Genomic DNA, 27,437 nt, shown 5'->3' with positions numbered 1-27,437 from the left:
GGGCTTTTACTAAAAAAAGGCTCCTAAAGATCCGATCCAAGGTTACAAAGATATTTGGGACGAAAATGTTGAGTTTTCCGAAAAAACAAGTGGTCGTTGGGAACAAATATGACGTTAGAATTTTGTTAATTGCGGACCATTGAGAACAAATATGATAAAAGATGGAATCATTATCAACAAATTCATTAGTTGAAACTAACAAAAAACAAAAAACAATAGCTAATATTAATAAAACCAATACACCTATATAATATCATCAAACTATCTCATAACTCATGGGCATTTATATATATAAAAAATGTATTTTGTATTATTTTAAAAAAAAAATCATTTTAAAGATTTCCCAATTCTTGTTTAGTGGTCCCATTGTGATGATCTTTTGGTACATATAACTTTGAAGATAGAAAACAGAATAAACATGTGTCAACACCATTCACAAGCCGATGATTTTAAATTGCAAACAAAGAATTAAAAGTAACAAAGAAGAACCTCCCATTTTATGAATCAAAGTCTAAATTGCAAACAACCAATGATTTTGTAATATTGTTCCATATATATTCTTTTACCATCCATGAACTTTGGGATTAGGTTCATTCCCCACTTTTCGCTAGTTCGAATACGAACAATGTATCGTTGATCAAGATTGACGGCTTTGGTCCTCTATGTAATCGAGAAAAGGTTGCCACCCTTTTGAACAATTAAACGTGTCTTTACGACTTTCTTATTGGATGAACAGGGATAAAACGAATAATACTATTGCACCGGCCTTCATACACCACATCGAGTTCAGTGAACGAAATACAAAACCATGCTAAAGGAACATTATCAAGAACAAATGCTTCCAAACTCCCACTAGCAAGAATTTTGATGGTTGAATTTTAGAAATAATGTTTATACAGTAAGATTTGTTCCTACAGTGTTTAACCGCGCTTTATGTTGTTGTCGAACAACTAATTATTCTTTCGACAACGAAATTTGTTTTTGTGAATATTGGACTCGTGTCAACCAGACCAACCCGAATTAATAACGGATTTTTGATATGGTCTAAATTATATATAACATTTTAAGTACTTTTGAGCCAGGTTTTATTGAATATTACTTATATGTGGCTAATATGTGAGTTTTAAATATTTCATGAGACAACGAGCTAATATAGAGTGTGTGAACTAAACTTTAGGTACTCTAATTTACATGATAGTTATTTATTAAATGCGTCGATATGGTTATAAAATATATTATATAAAAAATAGCTTTTATATATTGTTGGGTCTTGAGAAAACGAAGTGAAACTTTGGGGATTCTAGCATAGGTGGTTACTTGTCATTATCTGCATACAATCCGAGTCCTAAGTTAAGTCGTGTCTAGTTTTATTATTAGTTTAATCTTAGTTTTTAGTAAAACCACCCTTAATAAATATAAATTAAATAGTCGTGTCAATTAGTTGAGTCCAGATAACTATGTATTTTAAAGTCATGTGGGTTCGATAACCGGACTTACTTTGATGTACTAAAGTCGACCGGCACACTTGCCGGTTAGTAATTTTAGTTAAGTGAAGAGTCTATAATTATTACTTAGTGTCTAGATTAGCATAATTTTATAACTACTTTTAGCCATCAATTTTATAAAAAAAATAATAAATTGGATATAAAAAAAAAGTTGTTTAAGAAAACTTAACTAAAATCAAAACTCTCTAGCTTGTGGTCCGAACCAAGTAACACCCATGTCCTGATCTATGTATAACAATCATAGATGTGGGGCATTATGGCCTTGTGGGTTGGCCATGAAAGCTAAACTTGTTAAAAGTGATTTTAAATTTATTAATAATAATAATAATAAACAATACACTCCCTATAAAAATATCTTTAGTTTAATAAAAGGCTTTTTTTTAGTATTATATACTCGTGTATTTCAATAATGACTCGGTAGAAACCTTTAAACGAACACTTAGAAAACTTTACACCGAACCCTCATTAACCTTTCGACATCACTCCCGTAGAAATTTCTCTTAATGAACATCCGTTAAAAAACACTTAACGTCGTTAAGTTTTTTTTTCCGAATTTCAAACCGATGTATTAGGACTTTTGATCGGAAGAATAATACGAGTCGACTGGCGTAAAACTAATCTCGAAACGATGATCCAAACGACGAAACAATGTTTCAGTTTGGGTGTTTGAATTTCCAATTAACAAAAATCAAGTCATGTGAAACACCGTTTCAATATAAGTTTTACATCAGTTGACTTGTATCATTCTTCTGATCAAAAGTCTTAAAACATCGGTTTGAAATTCAGAAAAATAAACTTAACGACATTAAGTGTTTTTCAACGGATATTCATTAAGAGATAAATAGTCAAAAGGTTTGACCGTTGACAGAGATTTTTAAAGATGAAAATATTGTCGGCCAATACATAAAAAGTGTGATTAATTTATTTTTAATTTTTTTTAAATGAAAATCAATAGTTTAAGGCATGCAAGAATGACATGTTAACCTCTATGGTCAACATGCTACATGTAACATATATGTTTGACAATCTGTTGTTCATGATGGACCTCATGTGGGATGTTAAAAGACCCTCAGTCAGCAACTTGTTCTATTTTAATAATTTTCATGTGTTTAGTTAAATATAATGGTTATAACAAAGCATTTTAATTATCCACTTTAATTTTAGAAGCAATATTTTATAAAGCTTATACTATCATAATTGTTGAGCATTTCATACAACTTATATGAATTTGGACCCAATTTAACACTACTCAAAGAAATAATGGCTAAGGAGGAATGAGGAATGTACGTATCTATTATCACTGTATATCATCTATTTTAATAAGAGTAAATTGTGGTTTTCGTTCTTGTGGTTTGTTCAAACCTACAGTTTTAGTCTAATAGTTTCAAATTTGTGATTTTCGTCCATGTGGTTTCATTACAATTGCAATTAACCCCGTTAAGTCTGACCGTTAAACCTATCAGTGTGCCCCTCACGGGGCAGTTTTGTCATTCTTTTCCCCAAGCAAGCCCCCTCACGTCAGGGGTTGTGACGTATATGGGAAAAAAGGGACAAAATTGTCCCTCGCGTGAGGGGCACGCTGATTGGTTTAACAACCAGACTTAATAAGGTTAATGAATTCGGGCATAATTGCAAGTGAAATGAAATCACATGAACAAAAATCACAAATTTGAAACTATTGGATTAAAATCGTATATTTGGACAAACCAAAGAGACAAAATCCGCAGTTCACTCTTTCCATAATTCATGGATACGAGAGGAAAAAAAGACTTCAAACATTTTAGTTAATTTTAGTTCTTCGAACACATTGACCCGGCTCTGCCAGATTTAACACCAATATGTGTTTAATGAGCTAGGGGTGACAATTTTTATAAACACTTGAAAACACAAACAAAAATAATTAGGGCTTGTATCGATATATCTAACATGTTTGGGTTGAACCACTTTGGGTTGAACCACCCATTAACTATCTATCAACAAAAGGAATCCTTTATAACATAATTATAGATACATCACTTGCTATATTTATATAGATTCCGAATACGTCTAACTAAGCCAACCATAAATTCTTATAACTGATAATAGTCATTCGAGTTTCGTCTAAAACAGATCTAATAACACCCAATGTTCTAATTTTTGGTGATTCGACATTAGACACATGAAATGCCACAAAGGCACATATCAAAGAATGATTATGTGAGAAAAAGTGGGAGAAAAACAAAACATACAAACTTCATTAGTTTATATAAAGATGCTTTTTATATATAAAAAAGAACAACATTAAGTATTATATAGTCACATTAAAGTATTAAATCACGTTATAATATGTATTTCAATAATCAACAAATAGGTGGCATGCCGGCTGAACATGTGCATCTTTACTTGTGAACTACTACTTTTTTTTCATTTTTTTTTGTTTATGCATGGTAAAAGAAAAAAAGTTAATAAGTTAATAAGCTGTTTTCTAGTAATTATATCGTTAGTCAAGCTTGACTTGTAAGTAAATTTTTCAAACTTTTTTAATAATCATTTTATACATAACTAGTAATTTAATAGGGGCAAGTCAGTAAAACTTGGGTAATGATAAACTCAAGCGTTATCGATCGCAAGTGTTAAGGCGGTAAGTCGACGCGAATTTGTCTGATTTCGATTACGCGTGTTTATTGTACCGGAACTAAAACCAAAATAATAACAAAAAACAATAAAATTTGAGGTGGACCATCGGGTGGCGTCAGACGGTAAAACCCGAACGCTGTCGATATCTAGTGTTGAGGTGGCGAATCAACGCAATTTCGGTTGGTTTCTGTCACGTTCGTTACGTTACATGAACTAAACAAAAACAAAACAAAATTGGCATTTAGTCCGTTTTTGTTACGTTTGTTACGGTACTGGTACGGTAACTAATGACAGAACGATTTGAATCTCGAATTCGGTTGATTTTCGTCACGTTTGTTACAGTACCGGAATTAAAACAAAATTGACATTTGATCCGTTTTCGTTACGTTTGTTACGGTCCGAAACTAAAACAAACAAAAAATCGCCAATAAGTTGCCGCAAACTGGCCCAATCGAGACTTTGCGGCACCAAACTTCTTAATTGTATTATATAAATATAATAATTATAATCTTTTTGTATGTTTGTTTTGTAACAAATTATAAACGAGTAAATAACACACTTTAGATTATGATATCGTAGTTTGTTAAATAAGCTCATATACACTTCAGCTTGTGCTCGTTTAAACTCAACTAGATTCCATCTTTTAGCAAGTTGATATCAAGTAGCTCGTGAACATCTCAGCCTATTTACGCCCTTATTCGTAACCTCGCGTATCCATTTTATATACCCATAACATTAAACACCCAAAAAAACACACTAACTCTTTACAAATTTGTAATTAATTACACACATCAATATTACTCTCTTAACAAAATCACTCTACTTAACACCATAAGGGTCTCATGAACCCAAACAAGCTGCATTTACTAATAATATACAAATACAATAATCCTCTTCCCATAAGCTTCAACTAGAGGGCATTTTAGTCTTTTTTTTTCCTTTAGTTTGGTTCATCCAAAACAAACTCTACATACAAATTCTTGAGAGCTATAACAACTGTTGTTATTAACGGTCCCATTATCGCTCCCTGCATCGCCATATTCGACAGTTAAAAGTCGAAAAACATGTAATAGACAGGTTAGGAATTCGGATGGTTGACCGGGTCAACCCATTTCCGACTCGCCAACGCGTTATGATTTAGAATTTAAATTTTTTTTAAAAATTTCAAAATTTTAAGTTCGAGCTGCAGCCCGTTTACAACATTTGACCTCAACATCACACAGCTTAAAGATTTAATTTTTCAACACGATTCGTATAGACAGCAAAATGAACGGGCTCGGGGCAAACGCATGCAATTCTTTTGGTCAAAACATGTTTTAAGTCAATTGCAGAGTAACCTGTTAACACTTTTTGTTCATGATTACAAAAACTATTATTAAACATTAATAAAAAACTAAAATGATTTCTTGTAAAATATAGATTTTCGAGATTGAAAACATTTTCGAGTAACTTCTAACAAGTGACGGTTTGATTTGGCCCGTTACTAATAAAATACAACCGAAACCGATCCATTTAACTACCATGTACACAGGAAGTACGAAAGTAAGGGGTATATTAGTAAATTTACCTCGATAGCAGACGGGAACAAAGCGACCCCACCAATAATGCTGAGTCCGGTGAGATACGCACTATTGCCCGGTATGTCTTCTTGAATTTCACTCGAACCATATTCAATAAGAACAAAATGAATAACCGATAAGCAAACCGCAACAACATATTGACCTTCAAGCACCAACTCGACCGCCATGGGAATCGTCGAAATAAAATACGGAATAATCGGGAAAAACGGGCTAATAATCGCAAGCCCGGTCGACATATACAAAAAATGAATATCAAACAACCTAAACAATAACCAAGTAAGACACCCTTGAAAGAACGCGATCTCAACCGTGGCTAAAAGAACACCCGAAATCGCTTTATCGAGAACATCAACACAACGGGCCCGGGCCGATCATGAGATCGGGATCATAGACATAACCTGCTCAGTAACCCCACCTGAACCCGATGTTATAAGCGAGTACAAAACCCATGTGAAAACCATCATTTGTGAAACGAAGTTTAAAACACCCGCAGCACCCGAAACAACTGAATCAATGATCATAAACACGAGCTTACTACTACTACCGATAATCGATTTACTACTAACTAACATATTTTGAGCCACATTTTTTCCTTGAAAGGCAATTGCTTTTCCCCTTTCAATAATATCATCTCTACTAATCACAACTTCTTTAAACAACCCGCTAATCTCGGGATAAATCTCGGCCCATTCCCGATTAATAACCCGTTTCCTCAAATTTAGTATCTTTTCTGCATACGGGTTCGGTAAAGTCAACGCGGTCATATGAGCCGACGTGTTGGTAAACCTAGGCGAAACGATACTCTTAATCTCCTCAACAAACACCGTCAAGTTATACTGCATCGCTAAACTATCAATCTGTTCGTAAACCGTTTCACAAAACTGCGTCGTGTACCGGTCCAACATTCCCGACACATCATTCTCATCCATCCATTGCTTCAACCCGATCTTCTCCGCATAATTACTTTCCTCAACATGAGACTTAACCGTGTACACGACATGTTTCCCTTCCACCCCAACTTTATACGAAAAAAACAAAACCATCATCAACGACCCGACAATCATCCCAACAATCAATCCAATAGCCACAATCGTGTCGAGCCGTTTCCTAACGGGTCTAGTAAAAAACCCAGAATACGGGCTTCGTTTAAAACTCTTCTGCCTAAAAGACGAAACAAACGTCATCGTGGACTCCACATCACTAGAAGTAAACATAAACCCTAACCCCAACAAACAAATCCCCCCAAACCCACCAAAATGTTCATACACCATAACAAACACCCAGAACGACAACAACCAACGTAGGAGTATCGAGAACCTAGACCGTGACCTAGACCGTCTTCGTTTCATTTCGGGCTCAATTTTTTTATTCTTACGAATAACGAATTTTAAAAAAATGTCCTTGATTTCGACTAACGCTCCGAGGCAAACCTGAAACAAGGAAACGGGTACTGCGAGTACCGTTTCGGTGAGGCCTTGGTCTAGAGGCTCAGACCAAAACGAAACAAGGGTTTGTTGAATACCTTTAAGAGGAATTGAGCAGAGGACTGCCCATAATATTGGTCGAAGATATTGTTCGAGTAATTTATAAACACCGAAGAATATAAAGAAAGCGAATGCGAACCCGGCGTGTGCCATGGCTATGTATATAGCTAACCGGACTTGTGGGTCGCCGGAGATTGGTGGTGGGTCTTCGCCACCGCCGGTAGATGGTGATGGTGGCGACGGTGACTTTGACGGCGGCGGTGGTGGTTGGTGGTTTTGGGTTGAAGTGGAAGCTGATCGGAACATTTCTTGCCAAGGAGGCGTGGAAGAATTGTGTTTTGGATCTGTGTAGGTTACTACCTGCATAATAATAATAATAATAATAATAATAATATTAATTAGGGGTTTTGAAATTGAAATGAAACTAAAGTAGAAATTGATATTGCGGAATATTGATTGAACCACTGAAGGAATGAAAGACAATTGGTGGAGATAATGGTACACAATTACAACTGGTTGGCGTTTGCTAATGATGAGGGAACATTTTATGTAAGAGAAAATTGTTATAATAGCACATTTATAGAATGTGTTTTCAAGATTATCTTTACGTTCTAACTTTGTCTTTTTGGTATCTCGTCGTTGACGACATGATAGCAAATACCGACGATGCGTTACTGAAACAAATAGGATAACGACGCGTGGCTGGATCTCATGGCCGGCGACTTGTTAGGTATGACATAGGGTTGACGATGCGTTATGTTGCTAACATAGGGTCTGATCGATGCGTTATCCACAAACGCACCGTGGAACCCCTGCTTTAAACATATTTCGGCAACGTGTCGTTATTCTATTTGTTTTAGTAAAGCATCGTCGGTGTTCGCTATCATGTCGTCAACGACAAGATACCAAAGGGACAAAGTTAGAAACTTGAATTAGTGAGGATAATATTGGAAATACATTATATAAATGGGCTATTATGGGAATTTTCCCTTTATATAATTATATGACGGTAAAAAAAAAAAGAGACGTGGGGTCACATAATGGGATGTATTAAGTTAACATAGTTGAACTTCGGTGTCGGCAGATAGGAGAGTTCATATAGCAAGAAGTTGAATTTTTTTTTTATTTTTTTTGAAATGGAAACTTTTATAAACAAGCGAAATGCCAACAAACAAGCCACTTTCATAACTCGGAGAGAAGCCACCCACCAAAACAACACCAAAAAATTGCATGAATGAAAATTTACATCAGTTCAACCAAACTAACGATCTATTTTTAGTCCTATATTTGAACCAAAGAAAACCAAACGACTTAATATCTCTAATTAACTCTTGATTTTGTTGGCGATTTGGTTATATAGTGATTTTTGTGTAAATTTAAAAAATTCATATATTATTTTATAAATTTTTTATATTTAGAAAGTGGTTGTGATTGAAGGAAATAATAATGATAATGATAACTCAATATACCCCCTTACAAAGTTTTTAATATATCTTATATACCTAATAACTCAATAAAAGCAATTTAATAAATAAATGACCACATTATTCTGATTCAATAAGATGCGCTAAGTTGTTTACATAGTAGACCGTTCGATGCAATAAACATTCAAAGAGTTTGTGATTTTTTAAGAAATGACGAGATGATGTGGGCCCAAGTGTAGAAGACGAGGCCATGATGTTTCTGGAAGCCCAAGATCACGCTTCTAGAGGTGCTGCATGAAAATAGGCATAACTTGGGCTACGGACCTCCGTTTTAAGCGTGCTACCAGTCAAAACGACCGTTGGAACGTGGGCCACGTTGTGGTAACCGCTATAGGTGGGTTATACCATTTCCGAAATAAGCCTTCTAGATACACTTTTAGGCCACTTTTATGTTTTTGTGGCTTTTTGGGTTTTCTTTTGGGCTGTTGTTTGGCCTGTGGTTGTTTGTGTCGGCCAAAGCCCATTTTGGATGTTTATTTAATATGTTAACTTACTTTGTGACTAATTATTGATCAGAATTGAATAAAAGTAATTTGGCTTTTCAAATTCTTGCCTTTTGAGGTTTGGGAAAGATCTTCACAAGTATTTCAAGAATCAATGTGACTAGCCTTCGGTTTCTAATAGTTAGCTGCATCACAAGAGAGACAATTTGTTGTCATCAAAACTGGGAAACACCGCTCAAAAGTAAAATTATTAAATTCAAAATTTTAGAAAAAATAACAGCTGAACGATCAATTATTAAATTGTTATTAATGAATACGATGTTTATGATATTCTTAACTAATTTACAAAAACACATGATAATTTAACTATTTTGTAATTACATATATGATACTTTATGTTTTGCTTGGGTATATATAAATATTTATAATTTTTGTAAGTGTGTACACGAAACTAATCCTTACAAATATTATGATAACCCAACTATGAAAAACAAAACTTGAAAACCAAATGCACATAGTAATTAACCAAGTAATACCATGACAGAAATACATAAATTCAATACAGTTAACATAATACAACCATAGCCCGAAATCGATACAATGAACCAAACCCATATGTTATGAAACCCGAGATTCTTGTGTATTCTGCTTCCCTATGATAAACTTCATTTACTTCATGTATTTTTGAAGAAACTTGCGATGGAAGTCACTGCGGATGGTGTCATTTATGAAACGCTTTGGAGCCTTGGCTTCCCCGCGAGCCTGGTTCTTGAATACCACGTCATCATCCCACCTGAAATATTACACATCAGTGACAAAGTTAGCAAGTCTATTATAGCATTCAAAAAGTTCTAAAAACCATCTTGTTCCCGCTCACGTGTGAAAACACTAATTTACCCACTCCATAGTAAATAAAATAACATCGGTTACTTGTAATTTATGACAGTTTGTGTCGTTAAACATATGAAAAAGTTTATTACCATTAATCTTTTGCGTTCTACTTCTTAAAAGTTAATATAATATTATGAGGTTCGAAATATATATACGAAACTTTTAAGGTTTTAAATCGTATACATCAAATTGCCCCCTACGAGAAATTAGTGTCAGATATGAAAAGTATATTGCACCGACAATAATCTAATGTTTTGAGCATAAATATTTAGATGCTTTTACGCATTATAATACATTTCTAGGCGGCTTTCAACTCGTTTTCTTTTAGACCAAATTTTGTACTTAACTTGTTTGACCCCATAAGAGAGAATATATGGCCCGAATCAACCCATGCAACCCATACGTGCGGATATAGATAAGTATGAGCGTATGGAAACTAACCTTCGTTTAACATTGAAGGATGCTGGATTATTAAGCAACGGGTTTCCTCGTATTGTTTCTGCCTCTTTAAGTTGAAGTTCCTGTTCTCGCTCTTCACGTTCCTGTATAATAAATATTTCATTAATTTTGCCTTTGAAGTTCATTTTCTTATTTTCTTTGATGGGACCCTCAACCACAAACATAAAATGTTAGAAAAGGCCCAAAAGGTGACAGTATAAATGACAAGATGGGTAGGGTCTTTTTATGTGGTCAGTTGCTGATGCTTAAACAACTGAGAAATAGCCACTTTTTAGATGTTAGTGAAGATTGCTTTTTTTACCAAAATATCTATTTTTACTAACATTTTATAAATCAATTGTTAATCACAACCCTAAATGCTATGTTTATCAAAACCAAATAATTCAAGTGTTAATTATTATTTCAAAAACAACAGCATTAGAATAATTATGAAACTTGTTAATTGTATTTAGTTAGGGTTTTAGCCCATTTGGTTAGATAGAGCCCATGGGCCTTTTATGGACTGTTAGCTAGGGTTTAGTTGTGTATATATAGATGTAGTGGCTTATGTATTAGATACACCTTCAAGTAATAAACATTACTTTCCTACAAACCATTTCTTTACATGGTATCAGAGCTACGGCTCTCGATCCAAACCCTAGCCGCCACTTAACCTGAACCGAACCAGCCGGCCCTAGATCTGAAACCGAACCTGTACCTTCTATCCAGTTCTCGTAATTCTTTTTCGAGAAACTTTCAGCTGTCACCGCCGCTCCCACCGTCACCACCACCCTCCGAATAACAAACCCTGAAAAGCCGCCGTCGATCCACCGCCGCACGCGCCCCCACGCGCCGCCTACACACCGCCGCTGCCACTCACGCGCCGCCGCGTGACGGCGCGTGACACCCTTTTTGGCCACCGGATTTTTTCCAGGTCACTTATCTTTTACTTCCGCACCACCCTGTGTTGTTAGTTTTTCAATTCGAGGACTTTCTGTCTCAGTTCGTGTATTGTATTCGTTCGGATCAGAAACTTTCAGAACCAATGGCTGATAAAAAGGCTTCAGAAAATCAGATTGCTCCAGGTATTATTAATTACTCGTCTGTTCTTCGCATTCCGATCAAACTTGACTCAAAAAATTGAGGTTCGTGGAGTCTCTTTGTCCAAAAGGGTCTTGAAAGTATGGACAAAGACGATCATCTCACTAAACCACCCCCGGACCCAATTACCAAAGAATGGAAAATTGATGATAGCGGAATCTTAATGGCTCTATGGAATGCTATGGATACACAAATCCTCACTATTGCTCAAAACTTTTCCACCGTAAAGGAAATGTGGGATCACCTCTCTTCATCCTTTTCGGCTAAGGAATCTATCTCTCATGCTTATTCGGTGGTTCAAGCCTATGGTCGGGCCGAGCAAGGTGATTCTACATTTACCGACTATTTCACACGATTCTGCAAACTCCGAGATGAGCTTCGCACTATGTTTCCACCTACTACCGATTTGAAGATTCAGGATGAGCGAAACGCCAAGATGGATGTCATGACCTTCATTGCCGGGATCTCGCCTAAGTATTCAAGTGCCCGACCCCTACTGTTGAGCAACTCCGCTGCCACATCTTCAGTTGCATCAACTTTTCATCTGTTACGGCATTATTCATGAATCTTCATGTGCATACACATCTCAACAAAATGGTGTGTCTGAACGCAAAAATCGTCACCTATTGGATGTTGCTTGCACACTCATGATCCAATCACGTGTCCCTCATCGTTTTTGGGGAGATGTCGTTCTCACAGCTGCATATCTAATTAACCGTATGCCCACACCCGTTCTTCATGGTAAAACACCGTTTTCTGTACTATGTCCAACCGGTACTCCTTTTCCTCTCGCACCTAAAGTCTTTGGTTGCGTTGCCTATGTTCATGACCATCGTCCGAAAACAATCAAACTTGATCCCCGAGCACTTCGTTGTATCTTTGTTGGTTACTCACGGGTTCAAAAGGGGTATCGATGCTATAGCCCATCTCTTCACCGATACTTTACTAGTGCCGATGTCACTTTTAATGAGCCCTGTCCTTACTTTTCTGAATGTTCCGATCCTGTTTCTGATCCATTTCCTGACCTCGATATACCCACATCTCCCTTCATCCCCACCATTCCTGTGTCAGTTCCTTCTACCGATCCACTCTCTACTGATTCTGACCCACCGACAGAATCTCCGCCACTGCTTTTCACATATGCTAGGCGAGGTAGGGGTCAAACATCAGTAAATGAAGAATCACCACACCCTGGACACAACCCCGAACTACCCTCCGATACTCCACCTACATCTGAGCAATCCACACCTCTCACTACTACATCCTTACCCGATCCACCAACCTCCGATACACCCGTTTATGATCCTCCTGGTGCCCCACTTCCCGATATACCTATTTCCTTTCGCAAGGAGCCCCAGACATGTACTCGTTACCCGATTCAGGACTATGTTGCCTACACTCATCTATCTCCTGAATCTCATGCGTACACCACTACCCTTGATTCCTACCCGATTCCCAAAAATGTGACGAGCGCTCTCGCTCACCCAAGATGGAGACAGGCTATGGAAGATGAAATTGGAACTCTACGGTCCAATCATACATGGGATCTTGAAACACTTCCTGAAGGGAAGCGTATTGTTGGTTGTCGTTGGGTGTTTACGGTTAAACTACACCCGGATGGCTCCCTACACTGCTTAAAGGCTCGGTTGGTTGCAAAAGGGTATTCTCAGGCATATGGCATTGATTACGATGAAACTTTCTCTCCGGTTGCTAAAATGCCATCTGTCCGTATTTGCATCGCTCTTGCTGCCATTAATCATTGGCCGCTCCACCAGCTTGATGTCAAGAACGCCTTTTTTAATGGTGTTCTTGAGGAGGAGGTATATATGGAGCAGCCCCCAGGGTTCGTCGTTGAGAAGGAGGCCTCGAAAGTTTGTAGACTACGTCGTTCTCTATACGGTCTTAAACAGTCTCCCAGAGCATGGTTTGGCCGATTCTCTAGTGTTATGGGACAGTTTGGGATGACGCGGAGTGCCTACGATCACTCTGTCTTCTTTAGACACCAGAAAGGGAAGAGGATTATCGTAGTTGTTTGTGGATGACATTATAATCACAGGTGATGACGAGGTCGGGATTTCCGAACTCAAGCAGTTTCTTCAGTCTCAGTTTCAGGTAAGCGACTTAGGTCGACTGAGGTATTTCCTTGGCATAGAAGTATCCCGCTCTCCACAAGGAATACTTCTCTCCCAACGAAAGTATGTTCTTGATATGTTAACTGAATGTGGCTTACTGGGTTGTAAACCTATTGATACCCCAATGCTTCCGACAAAGAAACTCCTCCCAAAGGAAGGAGATCCAATGAAAGATCCTGAGCGATACAGACGGCTGGTTGGTAAACTTAATTATTTAACCGTCACACGACCGGATATCTCCTTTACTGTCAGTGTTCTGAGCCAATTTATGGCTACACCATACACCGGTCACTGGGATGCTGCCCTTCGTGTCTTAAGATATCTTAAGACCTCACCTGGCTTGGGCATATTATACTCTGATCAGGGTCATTGTCGTGTAGGTGCCTTCACGGAAGGAGATGGTCGGATATCAGGGTTCTCAGATGCAGATTGGGCAGGTTGTCTAATTTCTCGACGATCTACCACCGGATATTGTGTGTTTGTTGGAGGAAACCTTGTATCATGGAAGAGTAAGAAGCAACACACGGTCTCCCGGTCGAGTGCCGAATCAGAATATAGAGCCATGGCAGATGTAACATCAGAGATGACATGGGTTCGTCGTCTTCTCAGAGAGCTCGGGGTTGTTTCTAATGACTTGATGAGGCTATACTGTGATAATCAGTCAGCTATTCACATAGCCAAGAATCAAGTATTTCATGAGAGGACAAAACACAGTGAGGTCGACTGCCACCTTATCAGAGATCGGGTAGTAGGCACACAAATTGATCCTCCTTCCATTCAACCAGTTCATGTGAAGACAAATTTCCAGCTAGCAGACATTCTAACTAAACCGCTCCGGAAAGCTCAGATAGATTTTATTTGTAACAAGTTGGGCATGATTAACATCTATGCTCCAACTTGAGGAGGAGTGTTAATTGTATTTAGTTAGGGTTTTAGCCCATTTGGTTAGATAGAGCCCATGGGCCTTTTATGGGCTGTTAGCTAGGGTTTAGTTGTGTATATATAGATGTAGTGGCTTATGTATTAGATACACCTTCAAGTAATAAACATTACTTTCCTACAAACCATTTCTTTACAAAACTCAATGAGTGAAAGAATTTGGATTGTTGCGGCGTTAAGAATAAACTTTGAAGTCTGAACAAATTTCAAGTTTCAACCGGGTTTGACCTGTTCAACCAACTTTGACATGCTCGGATGTTCCCCTTTTAGCTTGCTTTTTTAAATGACAATAGATGAAAAGGCAACCCATATCAACCCATCTGATCAATATTGTCACCACTTCTTGGACTCTCAAAAAAGAAAAAAAATACTATAAAAGGAAAAAAAACTCACTTGGCGACGTTTCTCCTCAGCTCTTTCATTTCTTATTAATTCAAGCTCTGCCATGAGTGCTTCTTCATCATCCTCGTCGTCGTCATCTTCATCACTAACCACAAAAAGAATCGTTTCAGAAATATTAAAAATAATTAAGACCATTAAAATACTCCAATGGTTCAGTCAACCTTTCTAAAATATGTAAAAGAAAATGCCTTTAGAGCATTATCCCTCGGCCACATTTTCAGCCAATACAAATGGTAATCCATTAGTAAGCAAGTAATGGATCATGCCTTTTAAAAACTAAATAGCCAAGATGATATAGAAAAGCAGATACCTGTCATCATCACTTTTGGCATCCTCGTCAGGATCATCTGCATCTGCACTGCGTGGAAAAATCCGATCCTCAACTTCTCTCTTTGACCCTAATCATTAGCATACTCTTTAGACTTAAAATACTCACATACAACTATATATATCAAGTTACTATATATAATACCAACCTTCTAGTAGATGATAACCACCCTTCCTATTATCCCTGTCATCTGCAACCACAAAATATAAATCAGTTGAAAAGGTCAGTTGCTTGCATACCCACAAGAAAATTACAAATAGAGATAAATTAACAGTGACATTACCATTATAACCCTTGCCTTTGGATGAGAAATGCCTTCTCTCGCGCTCCTCTAACTCCTCTTTAAGATCTCTCTTTTCTAGTTCATCCTGTGTGTCTTGACCCTCCCTTCTGTAATAACAAGCAACAACAAAAAAAACGTGTTAACATTCAATTAAATAGAGATCGCACTATAACGGTGTGCATGAGTTACTTAATAACTGTTCAAAACAAGATGAAGAGAGTAGGTGTTACTTAGAGCAACAGCCTGAATAAATTTTAATACCGCCATGTAGATAAAAGTGTTTATGGTATTGAATAATTCATTGTTTCATTGAATAATCAAGATCCCTTTAAATAGGGTAAAGGATTACATAAAACAACTCCTAATAACTAGGAAACATAAATCAACTATGATACAACTTCTAGGAATAGATAATGATTAACTAATAATAATAATATAAATATTATCGGCTAAGACTCCCCCGCAGTTTGAGCGGGACTTGGACGGACGCTCAAACTGGATCGAAAAGACTGAAATAACTCCCGTGGTAACCCCTTGGTGAAAATGTCAGCATACTGAAGTGAGGAAGGCACGTGTAGTACACGGATGTGACCTATACGAACTTTCTCTCGAACAAAGTGTATATCAATCTCGATATGCTTGGTGCGCTGATGTTGAACAGGGTTATCGGATAAGTAGACAGCAGAAACGTTGTCACAATAGACAACGGATGCCTGTCGTAATGGAAGATGCAATTCTAACAATAGATTGCGTAGCCAAGTAGCTTCAGCAACAGCATTGGCGACACCTCTATACTCGGCCTCAGCACTCGAACGAGAGATAGTAGGTTGACGTTTTGAAGACCATGAAATTAAATTGTCACCAAGGAAAACACAATACCCGCTAGTAGATCGGCGAGAATCAGGACACCCGCCCCAGTCAGCATCAGAGTAGGCGACTAACGAGGCGATACTAGACCGAGTAAGCCGTATGCCATAGTCGATTGTCCCCTGTAAATATCTAATAATACGTTTCAAGAAGACAAAATGTGGCTCCCGCGGCTCATGCATGAACAAGCACACCTGCTGCACGGCGTATGTAATGTCGGGACGAGTAAATGTAAGATATTGAAGGGCACCTGCGAGACTTCGATATAGTGATGGATCATCGTAAAGAGGCCCATCCTTGGAGCTGAGTTTGGCTTTGAGGTCCACCGGGGTATTGCAAGGTTTGCATGCTGTCATAGAGGCCCGTGAGATAATATCTTTCGTATATTGCGACTGATCGAGGAATAAGCCGTGTGATGTGTGTGTAACCTTTATCCCCAGAAAGTGATGTAGTCTACCAAGATCGGTCATGGCAAATTCGCGGGAAAGCATCTGAATAATGTGCTGCAGCAGTTCATTGGAGGAGGCAGTAAGGACTATGTCATCAACATATAGCAAAAGATAAGCCGTATCCAATCCATGAGAGTAGATAAACAACGAGTTGTCACATACACTGCTGCAAAAACCTTGAGATAGCAGGTGGGTTGCGAAGCGAGTGTACCAAGCACGCGGCGCCTGCTTGAGTCCATAAAGCGACTTCTTTAATCTGCAAACAAAATCTGGGAACCGAGTATCGATAAAACCCGGTGGTTGATGCATGTACACGGTTTCATTTAGATTGCCATGTAAGAAAACATTTTTAACATCAAGTTGGTGAATTGGCCATGATTTGGAAACAGCGACGGATAAAACTGTCCGGATGGTTGCAGGTTTGACAACCGGACTAAATGTGTCCTCACAATCGATGCCAATAGTCTGAGACTTGCCGTTGACAACAAGCCGAGCCTTATATCGTTCCAGGGAGCCATCGGATTTGAACTTATGTCGAAATAACCATAAACAACGTATCACCGGTCTATCAATCGGGCGTGGAACTAGCTCCCAGGTATCATTTTCTTGCAAAGCACTAAATTCGGTCCGAATGGCTTGTAACCAATTTTGGTCGGCAAAGGCTTTGGCATAGGATCGGGGAATAGGAGAAATATTGGCGGACATGTGAATGTGAGCAGCTTTGGAGCGTGTGATCATAGGGTGTGTTCCTGGGGGTCGGGCTACAGGAACAGCTGGAATGCGGGTGGGAGGTGCAGGTGGTTGGGGGGAGGATGGGTGAGAGATGTTAAGAGGTAAATGAGGGCTGGTAGAAGGTTGGTTCATTTGGCGGTTCCGCCGGGTATAGTGAAAAGGATAAGTGGTGAGGGATGGTGGGGTGGGTTTCTGTGGGGAGGAGGGTGGTGCAAAAGTGAAACCGGTGTTAGGAACAAAGCGGCGCAGCGGAATCAACACACACACACACAAACGATATAAACACGCGGTATAGAAAAATAAACGACACAAGAATTTTACGTGGTTCGGTCCCAGTGGGGGACCTACGTCCACGGGCTGCAACCAGGTTATTTCATTAAGCTCAAGGCACACAAGATTACAATTACAACTAGGGTATTTATAGACTAAATCTAGGGTTCCTAACTTGTACTCCAAGTTAGGCCCAAACAAATAAGATGGGACCCATTAGGGCCGGCTAACCCTAATTAGGGCCGGCTGCCCTAATACCCTTTGTTCGAGTCTCCAACCCTAACAATCTCCCACTTGGAGGCTCGAGCAATCCTCAATCCACCATCCAAGCAAACCCTATACCTGTAACTCCAGTAATCTTAAAAACAGAAATCTTCCAAGCCTCCAGTTCCAAGAACAAGCTAAAACTTCACGGTCAGAAGTTCTCCAAGCCTCCAGCTCCCAAGAACAAGCTATGATTTCAAATAAAAGAAGTCCTCCAAGCCTCAGTTCCCATAAACAAGCTAAGACTTCAATCTAATCCTCCTAGTTGCAGCGGCCCGCTCCTCAATTACCTGAAGAGCCAGTTGAAGCTCCATTGAGCTCCAACCCAACAGTCATCAATGACCCAGCCATGGCAAAACCCGCCATTGACTCATCCTCAATCTCAACCGGCTCCCACTGATTCGAACTACCGGCTCCAGAGACTCCCAGAGAAAACACCACTCTCCAAAACCTGCAAGTACCCAGGAGAGATTTTCCCATTCGGAATTCCGGTATTCAAAACCCAACGGTGTTTTGAACTGTACCTAGAACACGGTTCGTGCTCCCACTGTTCCAAAACCCCTGACCTAGTTTAAACCTCCGAATGCACTCAGCTACATCCCGGTGGCTCCAGGATTCACACTTGCAAAATGAATCCACTTAGCTCTACCCGATGCAGCGAGCCAAGACTTTAATACTCGGAAGTTGGTTCCCTTCTTCCAGCGATACATAAACTTGTACCTTCCCAAAGTCTTCAATAAGATTCACCAATACTTCACTACAGTGGGTAACATGAAATGAAGTATACCAGAATCTCGAACCCAAGAGTCTCACTGCCTTCACTGAGTCCCAATGCATCAACCCAGACACATTCTCAGAAGCAGAATTCATTATCTTTTGACATTGACTCTAAAGAATGTCACGAACCTCCATGCAGCTCCACGAAGTCAACTATGCCCAGCTCCCACTGTCCCTGTTATCCCAACCCATTACCAAAACCAACATTCCATGAGATTATCCCCGATCGTACTTTTCCCGGTAAACGTGTTCACCCAGCACAAGATCCCGGATCCCCTCAAATGTCGAACTGCTGATCACCACCGAACAAGAAATAATTTCATAGTTCCAGACCAGCTAACCGGCAAACGGTTATAACTAACAGCAGTAGAGCTTTACCGAAAGCAAACGGTACCAAGGATTCCGCGATTGTACACCCGATCAGCTAATCCTAACCGAATAAACCTTTCAACCTGACTTCCCTTTTTTTTTCACTTATGTCGTCACCAGCACACCAGAATCAGAATACTTAAAACCCAAAGCATTCCAACCTGCTAGTTCCATTTTCACCTGTTTTATCCCACAGTACCACATCCAAGTTCCTTTGACAAAACCAACCAACCGAAATCCAAACCGGTCAAACCTTCGATCATACCCATCCCGTCTTCAGCTATAACAATAGCAATCAGGAAACAAATCGAAACAGTGAACACATCAATGGTACGAGCCAGAACTTGACGGATGTTCTCTACCGAACATTGTCAACTGACCGATTTGCTCCTACAATAAACTTCGCAGACAAATCTAAACCCAAATATTGATTTTCACGTAACTCGGTTCTCAAACAGTTGATAATAAACAGTCAACAGAAACTAACTAAATCTCTAACCATTATTCGACGAATCCAAGAGTTTTATAACCAAACCCTAATCGGCGGCTTCAAAGAGATTAACCTGGTACTATAAACAAAACCATTTATACCCGCGATGTCATAACCCGAAACACCTGACCCGACCTTCACCTGCAAAGCCCGAGTGAAACCTGCAACTCCAAGAAGTCCAAAACAGGAATTCTAATTGCAAAATCACCCGGAAAACCGTCCCAAACAGCCCTGAAAAACAGCCCCGAACAGCCCTGTTAACCAGAAAAACGAAGATCTCTGACAATACTGTTCACCGCCGGAATCACTGTTCACGGCCGGAAACACTGTTCATGCCGGATACTGTTCACCGCGGCACTGTAGCGGCGGCACTGTAGCAGCCCTTCTCAAACCAGCCTCTTCTACCTTTTTTCTCGATCGATACCCATGCAAAACCGTGTGTAAACAACGAGCCAAAGCTCTGATACCACTTGTTAGGAACAAAGCGGCGCAGCGGAATCAACACACACACACAAACGATATAAACACGCGGTATAGAAAAATAAACGACACAAGAATTTTACGTGGTTCGGTCCCAGTGGGGGACCTACGTCCACGGGCTGCAACCAGGTTATTTCATTAAGCTCAAGGCACACAAGATTACAATTACAACTAGGGTATTTATAGACTAAATCTAGGGTTCCTAACTTGTACTCCAAGTTAGGCCCAAACAAATAAGATGGGACCCATTAGGGCCGGCTAACCCTAATTAGGGCCGGCTGCCCTAATACCCTTTGTTCGAGTCTCCAACCCTAACAACCGGGTGGGGTGGCCTCGTCTAGAAAGGAGTAGGAGGCAGGTGGGGTGGGTATGGTGTAGGGAAAGTCATGTTCATTGAAGGTGACATGACGGGATATGGACACTTTACCGGTAGTGGGATCAAAGCACCGATAACCTCGGAAATCTTGTGGGTAGCCGAGGAAGATACAACGCGTGGCGCGTGGGTGTAGTCGGTGGGGCTGGGTGGCCGAGGTATTGGGGTAACAAGCACACCCAAATACCCGGAGATGGTCATATGTTGGGTGGCGGAGATATAAGGCAAAGGTAGGGGTGAAATAGTTTAGGCGTTTGGTGGGTAGGATATTGTGAAGGTAGGTGGCGGTGTGGATGGCTTCAACCCAGAACGTAGGTGGTAGGTGAGCATGGATAAGCAAGGAGCGAACAATATCGTTTAATCGTCGTATCATACGTTCCGAGCGCCCGTTTTGGGAGGATGTGTGTGGCCAAGAGAAGCGAAAAAGAAGGCCGTGTTGATGGGCGAAAGTTTTAAAAGCATGGTTGTCAAATTCGCCACCCAAATCACATTGAAAAGTTTTAATTTTTCTATTGAATTGAGTGGCAATTAGCTGATGAAATTTAGTGAATGTTGAGAAGGTGTCGGATTTGTATTTAAGAGGGTAAACCCACACAAAGTTTGAAAAATTATCGATGAGAACCATGTAATATTTGTATCCAGATTTACTTATAATGGGAGAGGTCCACAAATCACAGTGAATGATATCAAATGGTGTGAAAGTAAAAGACATAGATTCATAAAAAGGTAAACGTTTATTATTGGATAAATGACAAGATTGACAAAAAGATAAAGTGTTTGTGCGATTACAAAAGAAACCATAACGTTTACTAAGTAAATCTAGAACTTGTAGGCTTGGATGACCAAGACGATCATGCCAGGGTAATGTTGAAGTTGTAAGAGAGCATGCTTGTGGTGGGAGTGTTGGAGGAGTAACTGGATAGAGATCACCCTTGCTGTTGTGGCGGGAAAGCAGCCGCCCCGTTAGGAGATCCTTCACAGAAAAGCCAAATGGGTCAAACTCAATAGATACATGGTTATCTCGAGTAAAACGACGAACAGATAAAAGATTTTTGATAATGTGTGGGCTATATAAGATATTAGGAAGAATATAGGTTCTATGAAGAATGGGTAACGAGCCTGTACCGGAGGCCTGGATTGGTATACAGTGACCATTGCCGACCATAACTTTAGTGTTTGCAATAGATGAATCGGGGATAGTAATCATACCTTGATTGTTGGTGAGATGTTGTTCGGCGCCGGTGTCCATGATTGTATTTGGATCCGTGTACTGAAGTTGCATCGAAGTGAAGGCAGCACTAAGATCAGAGGGACTGAGCGCATCAAAGTTGCTGTAGGTGGGTTTGGGTGGGCCGTAGGGGGAATATGTGAAGTGGGCTGTGGGGGGGTTAGTGGTGGGTGGTGAAGGGTGGTTCGGCCGCCAGGTTGTTTGGGTCGGATAGGGGCAGGGGGGGGTGTTCCACCACGCCCATTGGGGGTAAGTAGGCTGCCCAGAAGGGGTCTGAAAAGCCCAGGTACTGGTGTTCTGCTGCCCGCGGTAACCGCGACCACGACCGCCACGAGTGGACTGGTTGCGGCCACGGCCACGTCCGCGGCTGCGGTAAGGAGGCTGGGATGGATTCGAGGTAGGGGCAGGAGGGTGCGGGGAGTGCTGCGGCTGGGTGGTAGTATCCGGGTTGGGCGGTGTGGTGTGGGAGGTGGCTGCATAGACCGAGGCAGGCTGGTTTTGGCGATTATCTTTGCGAATAACCTCATCCTGGAGCATAGTTCTGGCCAGATCCCAATCGGCGTTTTGAGCGTGGATTAATTGAGCGGTGGTGTCGAACTCCGGGGAGGAGCCGAGACCACGAACCAGTTGGAGTACTAACCTCTGATCGGAGATGGGCTGATCAACATCTGCAAGTTGATTTGCCAATTCTTTGAGCTGCTGACAATAGTCATCTACCGAGGAGCATGCCGAGAGGGTGAGGTTAACGAATTGAGTTTCGAGAGCTCCGGCTTTGGCCTGCTTGTTGCTGAGGAAGATTTTCTGCAGCTTGACCCATGTATCCCTGGCCGAGGCATCCATATCGAGTACACGGGACAGCAAGTCATCCGACAAAGTGCTGTAAATCCATTGAGACACGAGAGCATCTAATTCCTTCCAAGTTTCATATTCCGGATCCGTGGGGGACGGACTTGGGGTTCCATCAATGTGGTGTAAAACCTTGTATGCAATGGCATTAAACTTAAAAAGTTTTACCCAGGAGGTGTAAGAAACCTTCTTCCCATCTAGGGTGCGGATCTTGGATTGGATGTTGGTTACGGAATAAGCGGGATGCATGGACTGGGGTGGCGGCTTGGAGGAAGAAGCATCGGCTGCTGGTTTCTCCGTGGCCGCTGGTTTCTCCATGTCCGGTAACAGCCGGCGGCAGCAGGCGGTGGTTAGGGTTAGGTTTAAGGAATGTTAGAACCGTAGCTCTGATACCATAAAAGTGTTTATGGTATTGAATAATTCATTGTTTCATTGAATAATCAAGATCCCTTTAAATAGGGTAAAGGATTACATAAAACAACTCCTAATAACTAGGAAACATAAATCAACTATGATACAACTTCTAGGAATAGATAATGATTAACTAATAATAATAATATAAATATTATCGGCTAAGAGTAGATTCACGTAAAGAACAGTAAACTCAGATTGGAAAAGGCAATTTGAAAAACTTACTTCATTCTTGTTAATAATAAATTGGTTTGTTTGTATTAGTGAGTACCGAGTAGTTGTTTTAGTAGTTATTTCCAAGTAGTGCGTAGTTTCTAGCAGCACTATGTTAGTTTATTTATAATGTTTTCTATACATTGTTACAAACTAATGTGATTAGATTTCATGCTTTGAAAATGAAATCACAATTTATCAAGCATTATCTTCTCCCTCGGGATTCTATGTAGTCTATAGTTTGAATAATTTCTGCAACCCTTTACTATTCTCTCTCTAGGATTTGCTTATCTTACTGATAAAATATGTGTAACTTCATGGCTCTAAAAATCCTTTATAGCAGTCTATTTAGGTAAGAATCTAAACCAAACCATATTGTTGGTACCAAAACCTAGTTTATCTGATATATGATCTGCCATCTATCTCAATTCAGTAATTTCAACTGTCAATGTCAACACATGCAAATATACAGCCCTCTAATATTACTTTATTCCAATTAGAGGTGCAAAGGTGCCGAGCCGCTTGCAAGCTACTTGAGATTGGATTAATATTAATCTCGACACGAGCCGGGCCTGAGCCTCAAACAAAGCTCATTTAGTTATCGAGCATGAGCTCAAGCCTAGTATGGAAAGTGCGTTTAAGCTCGTCAAGCCTTAACAAGCCTATCGTATTTTTAAGATTTAACTCATTTGTACTTCTATGTATTAATTTCACACTACACATGCTATAATAAAACAATATAAAACCAAAACTAAATTCAAACAAAAGAACTAACCTAGGCTTGAGAGTTGTATGAGAAGCAATATCCCTCGATGAATACTTCTGTGACGGCCCAAAGATACGTGTGCCTCCCTGTTCGTTACCACCCTTAGCTGGCGCCCACGTAGGTCTAGCAGCCGTCGTCATATTCTCTCACAATTCTTTATCAACTAACCTGTATATCCAAATCCTAACACAATCAATCACCTAAACAATTAAACTTCAAACAACTAACAATACATCAAAAATTTGAAACCCTAACGCAGGTAATCTAACAAAAATACCCAATCGTAATGCGAAATCAAGCGGCGGATGAACAGTAACTGAATCTAATAGCGAATTAAAACAATCAATCACCTAAACAACTCAATTTCAATACAAATAACGATAATCAAAAATTCGAAAACCGAACACAGCTAATTTAACAAAATACCTAATCGTGACGTGAAATCAACTGGCGAATGAACAATAACTGAATCTAATAACAAATTAACACAATCAATCACCTAAACAATTCAATTTTGGAACCCTAACACAGCTAATTCATCAAAATACCTAATTGTAACCTGAAATCAACCAGCGAATGAACAATAACTGAATCTAATTACAAATTAACCGTCATAACACAATCAATCACCTAAACAACTCAACTTTTAAACAATTAACAATACATCAAAAGTTCAAAACCCTAACACAGCTAATTTAACAAAATACCTAATTGTTACGTGACATCAGCCAGCGAATGAACAATAACTGAATCTAATAGTATAAATTAACACAGTCATAACACAATCGATCACCTAAACAATTCATCTTCTAAACAATTAACAATATATCGTAACGTGAAATAAACTGGTGGATGAACAACAACTGAATCTAATAGAGAATTAGCACAATCAATCACCTAAACAACTCAATTTCAATACAAATAACAAAATATCGAAAGTTCGAAACCCTAACACAGCTACTTTAACAAAAAACCTAATCGGAACGTGAATTCAACTGGCGAATAAACAATAACTAAATCTAATAGTATAAATTAACACAGTCATAACACAATAGATCACCTGAACAATTCAATTTCTAAACAATTAACGATATAGCGGATGAACAACTACTGAATCTAATAGCGAATTAACACAAATTAATCACCTAAACGATTCAATTTCGAATCAATTAACAATATATCTAAAATTCGAAACCCTAACACAGCTAATCTAACAAAATACCTAATCGTAACGTGAAATCAACCGTCGGATAAACAGTAACTGAATCTAATTACGAACTAACACTAGTTTAATTGGATAAATAATCGAAACAATAAGAGAATTGAAAGCTAGAGTTTTACCTTGATACGAAGAAAGGCAAAAAGGGGTATCTGGTTTTTAATAATAATAATAATAATAATAATAATAATAATAATAAGTTTTAAAAATATACCTTGTTCTTTATATAATGTTCATGAATTACTATAAAGTTTGGGTTGTTGCAAATGGACGGTAATAACTTTCAATGGGCCAAAATAAGTTTGTGGTCTGGCCCGGCCCGTAATATAATAAGTTGTGCGTGACGTGACGGGAATTTAGTTTTGGTCGGTTTCGGCAGAGGTGTACAAAAAATACAAACCCAGAATCGGATCTGAAAATAAAAATTATAACTGGATTTTTTTAATACCCGGGTTTTTACAACCTGACTTTACCGGTAGGTTACGACAGAATATGCATTTCAGTACCAAAACCCGTACCAGAACCCGTCTATTTACAAAAGGCTAAAAGGGGGATCTGGTTTTGAATAATAATAATAATAATAAGTTTTATTAGAATGATGAAATATAAAGTTTTAAAAATATAGCTTGTTCTTTATATAATTGTTATTACTATAAAGTTTGGGTTTTTGCAAACAGACGGGAATTTAGTTTTGGTCGGTATCGGTAGAGGTGTACAAAAAAAACGAACCCATAATTGGATCTGAAAAAATAAATTATAACCGGGTCTTTACTACCCGTAGGGTACGGCAGGGTATGCATTTCAGTACCAAAACTCATACTGAGAACCGAATCCGATTTGTACTCGGTAATACCCGAAAACCGGAACTGGTTTTTTCAAATACCAGATATATACTTGAAAAATACACGAAAAATACCCCCAGAAAGGTGCAACCCCTTAAAAAACCTTGTATCTATACACGAAAAATACCTTGAAAAGTCCCATAAAAACCTGAAAATAGGGTTCTTTCAATACCCGAAATAGGATATTCATATACATGGTTTTATAATACTCGGTTCTATACCCGACACGAACCCCGTGCATAGGGTATGGCTTTTAGAGACAATACCTGGACCCGGACCCATACCTGACTGGGGTATTGCCAATACCCGATTTTTCAATACTCAGTCATACCCGAAACCGAATATTAGAAAAATCCGATTTGTGCACCTCTAGATATCGGTTTAGTATAGATTTTATAAAGAAACGAATTACGAATATATGGAATAATCATACACAAATGATCGAAGCACAAAATGTCATTAGAGTTACTCCATAGTTTAGGTGTTTATATAAAGTGACTTTGTTTACCTTTTGTTATATTAAAACAGTATAATATAACGATGTGCTTAAGTTTATTTACGTTTTGATAAATGTTTTATTCAAAATTGAGCGGGTCAAATATAATGTGTTCATATGTTTATTATCGATAACGAACTGAGCTGATACTGTCCGAACGACATCATGCCCACATTTGAATTTATGGTTTTCTCGACGTTTGGTTCCTACGAGTTTCGTGAAGAACAAAACCGATTTCGGCCTGTATTATATGAATTGCTACCGATTTTATGGTTTTCGATCGATGTAAAACACGTGCCATATGATGATTGGTATATCTTTTTCGATAGATATACTAAGTGTCGATATCATATTGTACTATAAGAAACCAAACGATTGCCACAACACGCAAGTAAATTTCAATGGTTTTATTTAAACTACAATAAAGTTACTAAGGTGGATGGGACTTAACCCACCGACGCCCTCCCAACACCCAATCATCATTGTGCACCTCAAATTCCCGAATTGAACCTGTCGAAACTCGCATCCACTGGAGGTGGTGTCCCGAGCTACTCGAGGCCTTGCGCAATCTTCCGTCACAAACACACAAACACATAAGATTTCTTTTTCAATAGCTCCAAACCGTGACCACAACTGCCAGCTCTATTCATAGGGATGATGTCAGTGTTTCCGTGATCACACTAGTACCCACGATGGGAACCCAAGTGGTGCCCATCCAC

At 39.2% G+C, this 27,437-nt stretch overlaps 2 protein-coding genes across 3 annotated transcripts; both read right to left on the bottom strand.

Annotated features, from left to right (window-relative positions):
* Nucleotides 1-4,970: 4,970 nt before the first annotated feature.
* LOC143550939 (uncharacterized) lies at nucleotides 4,971-7,550 on the bottom strand. Its single transcript, XM_077041484.1, has 2 exons — nucleotides 5,689-7,550; nucleotides 4,971-5,148 (listed from the first exon to the last, which is right to left on the bottom strand). Exon 1 carries the CDS (start codon nucleotides 7,489-7,491, stop codon nucleotides 6,073-6,075), a length of 1,419 nt encoding a protein of 472 aa, XP_076897599.1. The 5' UTR covers nucleotides 7,492-7,550; the 3' UTR covers nucleotides 4,971-5,148; nucleotides 5,689-6,072.
* A 2,059-nt stretch (nucleotides 7,551-9,609) lies between these two features.
* LOC143550938 (uncharacterized) lies at nucleotides 9,610-25,526 on the bottom strand. 2 transcript variants are annotated; one of them, XM_077041482.1, is made up of 8 exons: nucleotides 25,503-25,526; nucleotides 24,171-24,329; nucleotides 15,627-15,733; nucleotides 15,492-15,533; nucleotides 15,326-15,413; nucleotides 15,007-15,100; nucleotides 10,445-10,545; nucleotides 9,610-9,905 (listed from the first exon to the last, which is right to left on the bottom strand). In XM_077041482.1, the coding sequence occupies exons 2-8, from the start codon at nucleotides 24,299-24,301 to the stop codon at nucleotides 9,782-9,784; spliced, it is 687 nt and encodes a 228-aa protein (XP_076897597.1). In that variant the 5' UTR covers nucleotides 24,302-24,329; nucleotides 25,503-25,526; the 3' UTR covers nucleotides 9,610-9,781. The 2 variants fall into 2 exon arrangements, with proteins under 2 accessions (XP_076897597.1, XP_076897598.1); XM_077041483.1 differs by lacking the exon at nucleotides 25,503-25,526 and having other exon boundaries at nucleotides 24,171-24,347.
* Between the last annotated feature and the right edge of the window lie 1,911 nt (nucleotides 25,527-27,437).

Source organism: Bidens hawaiensis, unplaced genomic scaffold, assembly GCF_021521415.1.
Source record: "Bidens hawaiensis isolate Kalapana, Puna unplaced genomic scaffold, B.hawaiensis_p1.1 tig00016203_1, whole genome shotgun sequence".
Lineage (NCBI taxonomy): Eukaryota > Viridiplantae > Streptophyta > Magnoliopsida > Asterales > Asteraceae > Bidens > Bidens hawaiensis.
This window is presented reverse-complemented; position numbering and strand designations above follow the sequence as displayed.